The sequence below is a fragment of the Arachis ipaensis genome, chromosome B9, assembly GCF_059453495.1.
Source record: "Arachis ipaensis isolate K30076 ecotype BB chromosome B9, ASM5945349v1, whole genome shotgun sequence".
Classification (NCBI taxonomy): Eukaryota; Viridiplantae; Streptophyta; class Magnoliopsida; order Fabales; family Fabaceae; genus Arachis; species Arachis ipaensis.
The window spans coordinates 696,948-711,655 of record NC_142444.1 but is presented as its reverse complement, the minus strand read 5'-3'; the positions used below and the strand labels follow the sequence as shown (position 1 = coordinate 711,655).

General features: G+C 33.7%; 3 protein-coding genes and 1 non-coding gene across 5 annotated transcripts; all 4 read right to left on the bottom strand.

Moving 5' to 3' along the window:
- Positions 1-76: 76 nt before the first annotated feature.
- On the bottom strand, positions 77-3,537 carry LOC107641582 (Regulator of Vps4 activity in the MVB pathway protein). The gene is made up of 6 exons (XM_088499474.1): positions 3,037-3,537; positions 2,603-2,735; positions 2,391-2,494; positions 1,871-2,042; positions 1,620-1,760; positions 77-1,524 (listed from the first exon to the last, which is right to left on the bottom strand). The coding sequence occupies exons 1-6, from the start codon at positions 3,084-3,086 to the stop codon at positions 520-522; spliced, it is 1,605 nt and encodes a 534-aa protein (XP_088355600.1). The 5' UTR covers positions 3,087-3,537; the 3' UTR covers positions 77-519.
- An 875-nt stretch (positions 3,538-4,412) lies between these two features.
- On the bottom strand, positions 4,413-7,685 carry LOC107645008 (protection of telomeres protein 1b). 2 transcript variants are annotated; one of them, XM_088499479.1, is made up of 10 exons: positions 7,551-7,685; positions 7,077-7,213; positions 6,629-6,848; positions 6,476-6,540; positions 6,272-6,360; positions 5,759-6,046; positions 5,585-5,661; positions 5,380-5,444; positions 5,097-5,249; positions 4,413-4,909 (listed from the first exon to the last, which is right to left on the bottom strand). In XM_088499479.1, the coding sequence occupies exons 1-10, from the start codon at positions 7,672-7,674 to the stop codon at positions 4,700-4,702; spliced, it is 1,428 nt and encodes a 475-aa protein (XP_088355605.1). In that variant the 5' UTR covers positions 7,675-7,685; the 3' UTR covers positions 4,413-4,699. The 2 variants fall into 2 exon arrangements, with proteins under 2 accessions (XP_088355605.1, XP_088355606.1); XM_088499480.1 differs by having other exon boundaries at positions 6,659-6,848.
- Positions 7,344-7,439, bottom strand: LOC148543496 (small nucleolar RNA snoR113). The gene has a single exon (XR_015901793.1). It is a non-coding gene; the product is annotated as a small nucleolar RNA snoR113 (small nucleolar RNA).
- Positions 7,686-9,205: 1,520 nt separating the features above from the next.
- On the bottom strand, positions 9,206-11,530 carry LOC148543495 (FBD-associated F-box protein At4g10400-like). The gene is made up of 4 exons (XM_016349002.3): positions 10,616-11,530; positions 10,097-10,339; positions 9,865-10,014; positions 9,206-9,781 (listed from the first exon to the last, which is right to left on the bottom strand). Exons 1-4 carry the CDS (start codon positions 11,303-11,305, stop codon positions 9,488-9,490), a joined length of 1,377 nt encoding a protein of 458 aa, XP_016204488.2. The 5' UTR covers positions 11,306-11,530; the 3' UTR covers positions 9,206-9,487.
- Positions 11,531-14,708: the final 3,178 nt, after the last annotated feature.

Genomic DNA, 14,708 nt, shown 5'->3' with positions numbered 1-14,708 from the left:
ACCATTTTTGTGGTAAGATAATATTATTGACATTTATATTTGTTATGGAATCTTAAAACTAAAACGCCTTTGGAGGTAGAGTGAAATATTTCACACTATAAAACTGAACCAATATTACAGTAATTACAATTTACAAACCAAGTTTTGAAAGCAAGACATGTCTAGCAGTATCCGGTAAGGCGTAACCTAACATTGGGCAATCTCATTTCTACATGATGCATTGATGCTGAAAGCTTTTATTTTCAACACTACAGCAAATTTATATCCATTGGGAGTACCCAGCAAGAGAGAATTCAAGGCTTCTGAACTAAGGCAATTATATACTTGCAGTTTTCCCATCATCGTGCAAATCTAGCCAGGGTTTGTTCAGTGTAGACAACAAAGTAGGGACTTCCGTACTCTTCAAAATTAAAACAAAAATAATGTAGACTTTACATCTGGCATAAAATGTAAACAACACTCGGGAGCAAGACTTCCAGAGTCAAATGAGTGGTTGAATGACAATTCCCTCATTCCCTGTCACATATCATGAGTGGAACGGCTATTATCTGAATGATGATTCTGTGATCCTGCATTTGAGCTTTGCCGGGAAAATAAGTTGGGGTATGAAAAATATGGATCATCATCTAATGAAGGCAATCTATTAGGCTGGTGAGCAGAGAATTTCTCTCCCACTATATGATTTTTTGGTAAAGAAGTATCAAAATCTGCTTTGAGTGTATCGAATGAAGGAAAACTTGGTGAACGAGAATGAGAGTCTGGTGAAGCAAAGTGATCCTGATTAAGTTCAGGAGTATTTCCGCCACTGCCATCGGAGGTACCTCCAGAATTATGCTTAGCTAGATGTCCCCTTTCTGTAACAGATTGATTGTCCCCACCTGCATAAAATGGGTTCACAGAGCTGCTATCAGGTGACTGTTCACTGTTTTTCCTGGTAAGCTCACTAATCCGGACTTGAGCAAGACTAGCTGCTGAGCGAGCTGCAGCTGCAGCACGTTCAGCAGTTTCTGCGGCAGCATGAGCAGCAGCCAACACATCCTGCAGGTCCACATTGGCTTCAGATTTTGAGCTTGACAAGGAGTCCACATTGGCTTCAACTTTTGTGCTCGACATGGGGGGAGGAGAATCACTATGTCTAGTAGAATATGATCCAGGCGGTAGTGAAGGAGGGGAGATGAATGGCACAAACTGCTTGCTTTCCATTTTACCAGATGTATTCTGGGGTTCATCTCTCTGAATAGTTGATATCTCATGAACTTGCTCATGCCTTGTATCTGGGAAATCTCCAGAGTAGCTAGATGAACGAAGATCAACTTCAGGAGGTGGAACAACTCCTGGAGCTGTGGCAACATTTGCATTTGGCTGGACCGATACCTTAGGCACATCAGGGAAGTCTAACATGTCCGAATCGGAATCAGAATCAGGTTGTTCTTTATTGAATGTATCACGAGCAGTGTCTGACTCTTCATCCTGTTTTTCTTCAGGTGGTGGCACGTTTGACCCAACAAATTGTGTGGGGCCATTCTACAAAGAAAAAACATTTAAGATTATGGTGCAAAGAAAGGAAAGCCAACATGAGATTGTTACTGTTGCACTAGTCACTACTGCCTAGCACTTACCAGCAAGTCCTCGTGTTTCTTAAAGAACTCGGTTTCTGAAGCAGCCGGATCCCATTCTATCTCATGCTCAACAGCAATTTCTTTTAGAAGGTTCAGTTTCTTTTCAGGTGACGGAGCACGAACCGACAGCAGCTCTATTAACTGCAAGTGAAATTCACAAGGAAAAATGTCATAAAAGAGAATAACTTTCATCCTTGATGGTAAGTCTATAATAAATGCTTTCCTCCACATAGGATGAAAAGTTAAGGAACCTGGCGATTAACACCACAGTCCGGCCTGAGCTCAGTAGCAGAAGATAAAAATTCTTTCCCATATTTGGCAGCAAATGCCTGCTGAACCTGCAATAACTCTGGCAGATCTGCGCATCTGGGTGCAGCAAAACATACGCTAGATATGGCTTCCTTCAAATCTAGGGGACATTCCCTGAGAAACATTAAAAATTTGATGAGACAAAATAACGCGTCAAATGGTATATAGAAGCTACACAAAAACCTATTCTGATCCACATGGATATAGATTTATATTACTAAAAATTCTAAGAGATTTCCAAATTAACCTCGAAACAAAAAGCTGAACAATTGACTAATAATAAGTGAAAGATGAATGATTGAGAAAAAAGGAGGGGGATGGGGGGGTAGTGCTACTTTTAGTGACAAAAAAATGCTTCATGTTAACAAATGCATGTTCTACACATTGCTAGCTTAATTGTAAATCATACTTGGATGTCAATAATGTCAAATAAATTCAAACCAGCAAAAAAAGCTAGAATACCTTTGTGCCTCGATTATTGGAAGTCGCACAGCAATCAGTTCACAGAACAGTTCAATGATTTCCTGGGCAGCCATCATGTTCTCCTCTCTGATAATATGCTCCACCTGCATCAAGCAAAAACATTCAAGAACACTTTAATACCATAAAAGACTTCCCTTTTGTCCGGGGTCATCGGTTCAAAATTATCACACTGAAAAGAGATTAAGCTATACCCTGATGCGAGCTGTGGCTTCTTGACCAGTCTCAAGTAGCTTGGCAATCTCCCGCCGCATATTCTTTAACTGGATATCTCTTCTGTTCCTTAGAAGCTTTATGCGTGGAATTGTCAGCTTCAGCAGGGTCTTACTGAAAGTATAAACAATGGTGATCATCAATCACTTGAACAGTTGAACATGTAAACACAGGGAACCAAAACATAAATAATAAAAATAAAATAATCCCTCCAGAAATTGCACAACAAATCAATATTCAAGATACTCAAATCATAATAATCCAGTTCCTGAGCAAATTAAGAAAAACAATAATTCATGGTAATCAACATCAAATAGTTCAATGAAGGCATAAAACTAAACGATGCAGTAATCAAAATTAAATTCAGCTCATCCAAACTTGAATATCAAAAAAAAAAAAGCGGAAGAAGGAGTACCATTTAGCAGCTTTAAAACCCTGTTTGAAGAACGAATCGAGCATCGACATGGTGCGGGTCTTTGTTTCGATCAGAAATGGATCCCTAAAATCAGAGCGAGATCAAAACTCAAAACCAAAAATTGAGAATTTCTGTGAGTTTAGGATATTAAAGAGAGTTTGGTGATTATTTTGGATTTTTAGAATGAGAAAGAGAAAGGTGAATTGGGTGTGATATCAACGATGATGGATGTGTTACATACGAAGAAAAAACGAGAGGAAAATTGCGAAAATCCCTTTCCTTAACAAGTAAGGATTCTGAAATCTGAACTCAATAAGGATTTGTGAAAGTGAAACCCAACTCTTTTTTTTTTTTAATTCGTTTCTTGTTTATACTTTATATCTCGTTTGTTAAATAAAACTAATTTTCCCTTTTTTTTTTTATTAAGAGTTTGATGCTACAAAGACTTCGGAACCTTTGTTTTAGATTTTATAAAAATATAAACAATGAAAGGAAAATAATGATATGTTTAATTGTTTTTTCAGTCAAAGAATTTGTTAATATTATTATTTTTTATCACAAGTATTATCTTTTTTTTTTTACCAAAGATAAGAGACTCGAACCCGCAACTTCTTAATTGAGTATGGGGAGACTATGTCATTTGAGCTATAACTCATTGGCCAAAATTTGGAAAGATAGGAGACTCGAACCCGCAACCTCTTAATTGAGTATGGGGAGTCTATGCCATTTGAGCTATTACTCATTGACAAATTTGGAAAGATAGGAGACTCGAAACCCGCAACCTCTTAATTGAGTATGGGAAGTCTATGCCATTTGAGCTATTACTCATTGGCTAAAAATTTAAAAAGATAGGAGACTCGAACCCGCAACCTCCTAATTGAGTATGGAGAGTCTATAATTATCTTACCAACAGAAGTCGTTAGCAAAGATATAATTATCTAGTATTAACCACTAAAATAAATTCCAAGAGATTTTAGCACCAGCCAAAAAACCTTGAGAAAAGAAAACAAAAAAAAAAGTATGCCTAATATCTGTTATTCATTTTCTTTTAAAATATTGTATGGCTTGATCTATCATATCATTATATATTGCCGACATTTCCATCATTCATCAAGTAAATCAACGCGGTAATCCGAAACATTGATTTTGGGTTTTGCAATTATACCATATAAGGGTTCTATACTTCTAAGTTCTATGTTCTAACATCTACTAAGCAAGGTAACAGGTTGCATTTTTTCAAGTCCAAAATAAAAATAATAATAAATAAAGGTTGTATTTTTTATCAAATACAAAAGCCTTGGTTACCTTGCTATTTGAATATACACATTTATTAACAATGAATATTTGGGCTTTTGCATCTTCAACCACAGTTTGTATGATTGCAATATAGATATCAATATTCACATATCATATAAAGTTGTTCCATTGAGCATTTCCTTACATACCCTGATATACTATTGTTCATTCCAGAAGGGTTGCATTTCATCTACACATTTACATTCAAAGTTTACCAAAAAAACAAAGGTTTTCCATTTTTCCTTGTATACAAAGCAAGTCCTATATCTCTAGCAAAATATAACTGCATTTTCTAGTTCACCAAAATGTACAGCCTGCAACATATAGTCTCTCAAAAAAGGTGGAGAAAAGCATTCTTAACAACACTTCATGCTTCTTCCGCTACTTTGGTGCTGGATACTCTGAAATGTCTAGTTCCCCAGGTGTCATCTTTATTGAGGTAATATGATTCAAGACAAACAGAAACCCATGGCGGATGTCTCTTATCACTGGTAGCACCACCTTCAGTTACTCCAAGCAATTTGTTTAGCTTCTTGCTCAAACTATCCGTGTCCGGATAGCCACCAAAAAGAGTCTCCTGCCATGTATCAAGATAACAAAAAACGGAAAAGGAAAAGGACCAGACACATAAATATGGAAAACAAAATAAGATATTAAAAGTGATAAAGCAAAACTCAAGTTAGAAACAATAACTTTAGCTCATTATAATAAAACAATTAACAAGAAGCCTAAATCTATGAACATTAGATAAAATTTGTGCAAACCCCATCCTTGGCAAAAACATAGGCATGAATTCTAGCTGTTGCATCCTCTAGGGTCAACCGCATTCTGTATATCCCAGCAGGAGAGCGGAGCATTTCAGGTTGGCAAGGCAACGCTGCAACCACTCGAACTACACACTTGAACTTGGCGGTCACCTACAATACATTAATTCAATAAGCAGAAGAGCATCAGTAATCTGTGCATGTATGACTTGTGTATATGGAGGGAGAGTAACTGAGTTGAAACTAAGAGCATGGGCACAACAACGAAAAGGACATATAACACCTGATTATTTGTGAGGGCTTCCATCAGAGTAACATGCGGCGCACAATGACAATCAACCGTTACAACTGTATTGATCAAGAACGATTGTTATTCCACTTTAAAATATATATATAAGATAAAAATTCTCGTAATTTCTGCCAATCATAACTTTAATATGAAAAATTATAAGTTAAGGAAATAGACCTTAGTGAGACAAATGAAATACCTGTCACAGTTGAAGGTACAGGGACACACCCCAAATAATTTATTTCAAATCTCCGAGATATCCGCTCCTCAGAGAACCTGCTTCAAGGCAAACAAAAAGATACATAGATAAGCTCAAGTTTGCCAACCTTATATATCCAAACCATGTAAATGTTTGAACTAATTTGTCTACCACCTTTTGCGTGTTAAAATGAGATTATCTTCAGCTGGAGTGTATCGAAACTTTGTAAAAGGGGTAAAAAGACCACGCCATAGTCCTGCATGCACTTCAAGGCGCATATTGACCAACTTAATCCATTTAAGTTTAACATTGTCTAGAAGGTGAAAATGACTCTTGTCAATGCTTCCATCAAAGGTTATCCTCAATATGGACCCAACAGTAGGGAAAGTACAATATAGATCTCTTGGCCAGGCCAATGATTCCAATTGTAAAGGAAGTGGACAATTCATTTCATCTTCTAGCCTGCAATTCATAAATAGAGACAACAAAATTTCTTTAACACACCAACATAGTAACATAAAACATTTTTTACAATCATATAAACTAGTCGAAAAATCACCTCTAGCGCAATGGATATATACAATTGAAAACTAATCCCTTAATAGCAAAGGATCAATATATGTTCTCTATCATTAATTACAAATAGCAGAGATGTTCACATAAAAGCAAGCTTGTATTTCAACTCACTTTGAACGTATGGTGTTTGGTGGGGCATCAGTACCGTCCCAGACATAGATAAACCATTCATCTTTGGCAACCTCACCGAAATGAAGTATCTTAAGGTACAACGAAAAGCATGAAGTAGAATTAGTGCTTTTGAGTAGAAACAATAAAAAGTACGGGTATAGAAATCTCTCGTGCAACATAGTGACTAAAATCCAACTAAACTACCTTGCATGCCAAATTCACGTGATCCCCTTCCTTGATTTCTTTAAACAAACGAAATTCATGTCTGCCTACACAGCATATCAAAAACCTTGAATTCAGTTCACACATCAAAACTTAGCAAAGTATAAAGCTTAATGGATGTATGCAAGTCTATACTGAGTAATACAGGATGCATCACCAAAGTACCATCATTCGGCTGAAAGTCGACCCGCCATTTTCTAAGTTCGTGTATGCATATTCTGTCCTCATTTGTACGCTGATACTTAGAAGAAACTTGATAAGGAACAAGATCATTACTATCTTTCCCTTGATATAAGGCAAAAGAGGAAAATGCTTTACTGTAAACGAGATTATATTCCCCATCAAACGATCTTACCTACAAAAGATAAAACAGTGAATATTTAAAGAATACAAGATGTAATTTTGTCTATACAAAAGAAATTTCACTTCTATTCAATAAGAGTAGCAATTAGCAAATGAACATACAGTTTATGTCAATGTAATTTCAACTTTACAACACAAGGTCACTAATCAATATCTATGTAAACTCGTGCAATACATTAACTTCAACATGTGAATGCAAGAGGTTAATATGAAAGCATACCAAAACATTACAAAGGTGAATCACATCTCCGGCTTCAGCAACATGGGGAAGCTTATCAGCAGTCAGAGCAAAAAGATTAACAGCCATGCCGGTTTCATGATGTGATTGATCAACTATTCTTAAGACACAGCAGTAATCTGCAGAAATTTGTTATGAACACCATGAGCAGCAGCATTAGCAGATTATATATTTCATGCTATACTCTGACAAAAGAAGGTCATCAAAGTTGGTCAAACTCAAACATTCCACACACACACACAAGTGAAACCGGCTCAAAAAACACCTTCAGAGAAACACTCATCAAGCTACTACCAGTGGAAGCACATGGCAGCTGTAAGCCCGGCCTTTTTATCATCATCGCCGGTTCTCAAGTTAAATGTTTCTTTTTGAAAAAATGAAAGTAAAAAATAGAAGAAACCATAAATTTGAAAGAGGAAAGATGCAAACTTTGCAACGAGAAATGAAGATACATACCAGTGCCTCTCGTAGTCTTAGGGAAGGAGTATTCGAGGATAACCGCCACAACAGACACTCTCTGGCTGAGTAATGCAAGAACATCTTTTATCGGAAAACACTTCATTCCGCTTCTGGAAGCCATTTCTCTCTCACATACTCAGTTAGGGTTTTGCGTCAAAGCAATGGAACTTACAAAGTGGAGGGAGAGGGAGACGACACTCAAAGTTTCAATTTGGATGAATCGGAAGATACTGAGTAGTCACATTAATATAGTAATAATACATATTGTCATATTATTGAATGGAAAACTCAAAACATCAGTAATATTATTAATCTATTAATAATACATATTGTCATAAGACTATAAATCGATGAAGATTTATCAATATAAAAATAATATGGATTGATTAAAGTTTTACGTATATTAAAATTTAATTAAATTTATATATATTTTACTCAAAATCAAGTACTATGACCTAATTAATTTTTACAATAAAGTAGAAATTAATGAACACATTATTTGATATATAGTAAAATTTTTCTGAGTAATAACAAATTTAATTTTTTATCTCTTTAAACTAAATTAATAATTCTATTTGGTATCTTTGTATTAAATTAATAACTCTAATATCATAGGATTATTATTATTAATGTATTAACCGAATTTTAATGTTTATTATTTTATATTTAAAAATTATATTTGAGAGTTGTTTATTTAGTTTCATAATAAATAATATTTTTAAATTTGAATAATTTATTAATTAATTTGTACTTATTATACCATATATTCAATAATTTATTGAAAAAAGAATATTAATATAATGAATAAAAAATAATTTGAAAAAGATATCATTTAAAAAATAAGGACAAATAAATTTCTAACCAATTTAAATTTAAAGACAATTAGATCTCTATTTATTTTTTAACCTGACACGTCGGAATTTTTTCGTTCAAAGTTAACGAAAACAACAATAACAGGAACCGCATGGTGTCAGGAAGTAGAGGACATGAACAGAAGTAAATCGTTTTTTATTAAGGGGTCGAGTTGTCATTCTGAAAAATGAACAAGCACCAAGTAGTTTATTCCAAAAAATATATATTTACAATACCGTAATAATAATAAATAAAGAAGGTGATTGGAAAAGAAAGATATCAGAAGAGAGAAGCGAAAATTTAGAAATCCATCAATGAAAACAAAAAAGGGACCAAATCAGAGAGGATGGAAAGAGAGATCAAAATAAATTGAATCTATGGAAGATGAAGATGGAGCATATGTGCTCTTGAATAAAAAGGGAACACTACGTAAAAACTCACTGTAAAACCCGCTCCATCAAGACACCTAGAAATTCCACTAACTAAAAATCCTCTTTTAAAGAAAAGGTATATGATGATTCTACTTACTTTAATAATCTTATTGATACTATATACTTGCAGACCAGCATTAGAACATGTCTCCAACAACTAAAAAAATCAAAGCTATGCCAAATTCAGTCTGCTATATTATGCTGAAAAATTCTACCCTCAGATAACTACCGAGATTCAACCCATCAATGATTTTTCTTTTTCAGATCATGGCATTATTGTCTAGGTCAACAATTTATATAATTATTTTTACAGCACAAAGGTATCCAACTGTAAAAGCTAAGTACAACATCATATGCACAGTACCAATCTTGTTCTCCAAAAAGTAAAATCAATAGTTTATGCACATTGTAAGAGCAAAGGAAATACATACATACTTCAACATTATCAAAGCCAACCACCAAGAATGGAACTGTCTGTTTGCCAATTCCCTTAGATCATACATTCATAGCAAACTATTTAGAATTTGTGACAGGTATTGGAAAAAACAAATTACTGATGATTCATGTAACCATTGATGCAAAAGAAGCATATAGTTCAGCAGAGAGCCGAGAGCATACAGCAACAAAGTCCTTACCACAGGTGAATGCTGATCAGTTAGTTTTTACTTCAAGTCGGCACATGCTAGAGCCCTTTTGTATTTGAGATAATGCCTCGTAAATTTCACATTTTGAGTCAAGATTATATTTAGTATGAATTCTCATTGTCTTTAAAACAAGTCCTCTTTGTAAAATATAAGCGGTAAATTCATGCTCCTCTGGAGTGTTTAGATATCCTCGATGTTCAACAGTGTTCAAATGCGATACAATGCAGTGAGGAATGCTAAGTGGCTGTGTCCAACCATTGTGTGATTTTAGGTAAGATCCGCTCAAAATAGAATTCATGCACTGAAAACAAGGAACAAGTCAAATCAAAGGATGCAAACAAATTGCAAATAGACAAAAAGTTGAAGTAATGAGATCAACCATACCTGAGATATATAAATTTTTAGAGCTTGAAGCTTAGGACAACTGTGAAGCAAGTCTATTAGAAGACTACTCTGGAAACTATGAAAATCGAGTTGCAGCTGAATCAAATTGCAAAAGTCGGGAAGGACTAGTACTGGCGCACAAATCAAACACTGCGTGGAAAAGATCATTGGATATTAATTTCAACACATGACTAAAACAACCATAAATTCATCGTTTTGTTAAGCAAATCACCTCGATTGTTGAAACTTGCAGCCACAAGAATTTTGTTTTGCAAAGTGCCCGGAGGAGCTTAGGAACCCAAGCAATATTCCCAGATTTACGAGAAATATCTAGAGATGCTTTTTTTATGTTGGGATAATCACAAACCAAAATCTGTGCGTAACAACCTCGTAAGCTGAGACGTAGGTATTCAAGAGATGGAGTGTTTACCTCAAGAAGCTCAAGTGTCACATCTTCGGAATCTGAATATTGTTCCTGCAAAAAGCTAGTAAAGTAAACATCAGAGACTAAGTCATGTGATAAGACCATATTACATCACAATAACAATTAAGAAAAGTCTAGGAGCCAGCAACTTTTGTGTTTTTTGGCCAGTACTTAACCATCAAAACAAAAGTGAGTGATTTTTCACAGTTAGATGTAATCTCACACCATTAAAAACACTATTGATAGCCAATTGATGGTTACAAAACACCAATATTGCTGCCCCTAGCATTCCTCTAATAATAATAATAATAATAACAGTGACCTGACCTCAAAGGTTAAACTCTTCAAGGAACGAGGCATGTGGAATGCTTCAAGACGGAAATCAGTTAAAGTGATCCTAAGAGTTTCAAGAGCTGGGCAACCAGATAGAAGCAAATCGAGGTCCACATAGTTGAAAATGACATTCAGCTCTAGGTTCTTGAGGGATGGGAAAATACTTTCACTGGGAGTGGGAACAAAATCCACAACAATCATAATATTACCGTCCAAAACGAGCGACACGAGCGAAGTGCTATGCAAATTGCGAAAATACAATTCATAAGTCTGCCCATCGCTCCTCACAGAGAAATAGAGTTCACTAACCCTGCCGATGACGTGCTCAATCCAACCAATAAGGTCTGTATACCCAAATTGACCCACCGGGCAAGAGAGGCGGAACTTACGCATGGGGAGCGGGAGCAGAAGCGGCTCAAACTCCTTGAGAAAAATAAGAAACCGCTCTTGTGCTTCATCACGTGAAAGTTCAGGGGTGTAAAAGAAATCATCGCTGAGGTCCAAGGCTTGGACTTTCTTCCAAAGGTAGCGCCACCTGCGAGAGAGGACGCTGGTGGCCACTGACGTTCTGGTTGGAAGGAATGAGAGGATGTTGCACAGGATTTCATCCGGCAGCCTGCTGATAACGTCCCTATCAACTGCTGCTTTCGTTTTCCTCTGCCTTTGCTTCCGCCGTTTTCCCATTTTGACAGCAGAGGAGGTGGCTAGGGATTGTGGGATTCAAGCGTGTCAAACATTTAGTAATAAAAGAAAAAAATGGAACAAATAGAAACTGCTCAATATTTCAGTAGAGCTTCCAAAACTTGCACAGAATACAGGTTTCGGAGGCAAACCGTGGATCTGCCCCGAGTTTCTCTCAATTGTGAATTTGTGACATTGTGTTCATTAACAATAACTAGCAAAAAGCCCGTGTTCCGAGACCCTTTTTTTTTTTTATAAATTTGTTGATCTTAAATTATAAATTATATTATTAATAGGGAGTGAATTCTCTTCGGTGAAAAAAAAAATAGATGATATTCAGTGTTTAATCTAATTATTTATTATTTTTTTTCTCTCATTTATTTTTGATCTCACTCATAAAATTAAAAGTAAGAGATCACACTGTATTCTATTAATTGTTAAAAAAATTGAAGAGGATCTTTTTCTTATTAATAATAGATGTCTACGTATTATTGATTTGTATGAAAATATATGAGGTAAAAATTTTAAAATTACCTACTTAAAGTAGTGGAATAGGTGATAAATGACAAAAAAAATATAGAAAGTAAATAATCATATATTTGTCTTATATAAATATATTTATTGAGCTTAAAAATATTATCATAATGATAGTTTAATTTGATTATAAAAAGTTAATATATAAAATTTAGAATGGTTAATTCATTTAATAATAGTTAATATATTATCTTTATAATTAATAATTTTAATTAATAACTTTTAAATTATATTTTAATTAAATTTATTAAAACAAATAAATATATAGATTTATTGTTATATACAGGAGAAATTAACTATTTTATATGTTTTTTTTACTATCTTATATGTATTCTAATTAAAAAGAGAATGATATATAACGAATAAAATTTATTATCTTTTAATATTTGGCTTAAACATTTTTTTGTGATAACTTGGCTTACACTTTAAACACTAAATATAAATTTTATTATAAAATTTTAATAATATAAAAAAAATATCGGCTCAAAATATTAATCCTTAACATTTCTCTAAAGTTAAGCACAAACGTGCATTGTTTTACACGCAACTTTTTATATATAATCCTAGTACAATAAGGCTACCTTTTCAATAAAATTTTTTATAAAAAATCATATATTATATTTTTATTATTAATCAATTATTAAATTTAAAATTTAACTTATAATTTAATTTGTTACATATTATTTTATTCATAAGTTATTATTTAGTAAGTATTTTATGAATAATATATTTTTAACATATCTAAAAAGTCATTTTTATTCACAATGACATAGAAGAGAACAAAAAAAAAAGGATATTTTTTAAATTCTTCACTTTTCATATTTTTTTCTCGATTTTTCTATTTTTCCTCTCTCTTTTTATTTCCTTCTTTATTTGCTGTAAAACTGAAAAAAGAAGAAAGAAAAATAAATTAGAAGTGTTTCCTCAAACTTATAATCCAATAACAATTACTAAAACACATCATAAATAAATTCCAACTATTAATCACATAAATTACTAATGTATTTTTAAAAAATTACACACATTTTTTCATTAGCCTAATTATAAGCAACAGTTGACATATATAGTTACCTAACACAGTCATTGATACAACAACACAATCAACATTTTTGTTCTACTTAAGCATATATGCTTAAGTAACACAAATCAACATTCAAGCACATGTTAACATCCTTACACACACGCACACAAAAACAAAAACAAAAATAAAGAAAATGTAATGTCTTAAAGCATAAATCATATAAACCATCAACTATTTTAGTTGTCAATGGCTCATACCTAGTGAAATAACTATTTTCTTTTAGTTCTTTGAATAAATAATTGTGCTGATTTTTTCTTCTATAGCTTTTACAAACTTATAGCATCTTTGGAAGCTTTTCGAAAAAAAAAAAAAAATTTCCCTCCTCCTCTGCTAGTCCATCAAATTATTCTTGATGGAACCATTTAGGGGGACTATCTACGATGATATCATATGAGCAACATCGGTTAAGAACAATGATTTTTCCTAACTCCTTGATAATAGTAATTGAATATGAGCTTATTTGATCTAAGAGCTTGTGAACTTTTGGGCCATGATATTTTTGGTAATACCTACAAATTAAATATTAAGAAATTATCACAGATTAAGAAGGCAAATAGGTGCACCAAAAGAAAAAAAGAATTACTTATATGAGATTTTTATACTGTCATAATTTAAAAGCCAAAGCCTCTTAAAAAAGACTATATGAGATAATGAGAAATTAAGGCAGCTTTTTAAAAAATCATAGAAAGACAAAATAGAGTGGTGAGGGAACCAAAGCTTCTGCCTCATCAATTCCAGTCTTGCTTCATAAACTTTTTGCTTCTTTAACTCGGCATATTCAATAGAAGATATAGAACTCTATCACAAAAATATTACTCTAGCACAAAAAATACAAAGTTTATTGATGTTGAAGCATAGAAGAAAATTACTAATTAACTCTAGCACAAAAAGTACAAAGTTCATTGATGTTGAAGCATAGAAGAAAACTACCAATTAATTTTGGAAAATTATGTTAACGTAATTCTAATCAGACTCTTATAAGGAAACATAATGAAGCAAATTTCAGCATCTGTTTTTCTTTTAAGCATTTGTCAGTCCTCTCCTTCAACGTTTTTCCTACAAAGAATTAGAGACTTGAAATTTTAGTTGCAGGTAAATCACAACCTCATATCCTCTATATTTAAGAAATGACATAAGACATGAAAAAAATAAAAAGATCAGCAATATAGTTTATAAAAAGGCAAACACAGTAAGCTATCCAACAACAAAATGTTAGAAACAAATTTTGATTGTAGGTCAATCGCAACACCAGACGTTCAATGTATAACCCATAAGATTAAACACTCTCCGCGACGATTTTGGAGCTCCACTAGCAGTATCTTTAGCTTTTGATTAATGCCCAAACCCATGATAAAAAAGATTAAAAGAATACATCTCTTAATACCAAAACCAAAACTCTCTTACTCTAATGGACAAAGTATTCCAATAGCAAATAGGTCGGAATATGAAAATTTACGTCAATGATATGGTAGCAAAAATACATGCACAAGGATCACATTGTGACGACCTAGTAGAAGTCTTCAACCAAGTCCGAGCTTATAACATGCGGCTCAACCTGGACAAATGTGCCTTTGGAGTTCAAGAGGGAGAATTCCTTGGATTCATGCTAACCTCACGAGGGATAGAAGCCAACCCAGAAAAGTATAATGCAGTATTGAACATGACAAGCCCAAAGACAATAAAAGAGGTCCAACAACTAGCAGGGAGAATAGCTGCCCTGTCACGTTTCCTACTAGTGGCAAACCGATCTTATCATTTCTTTCAAACATTCTCTAGGAGTAAGAAATTCAC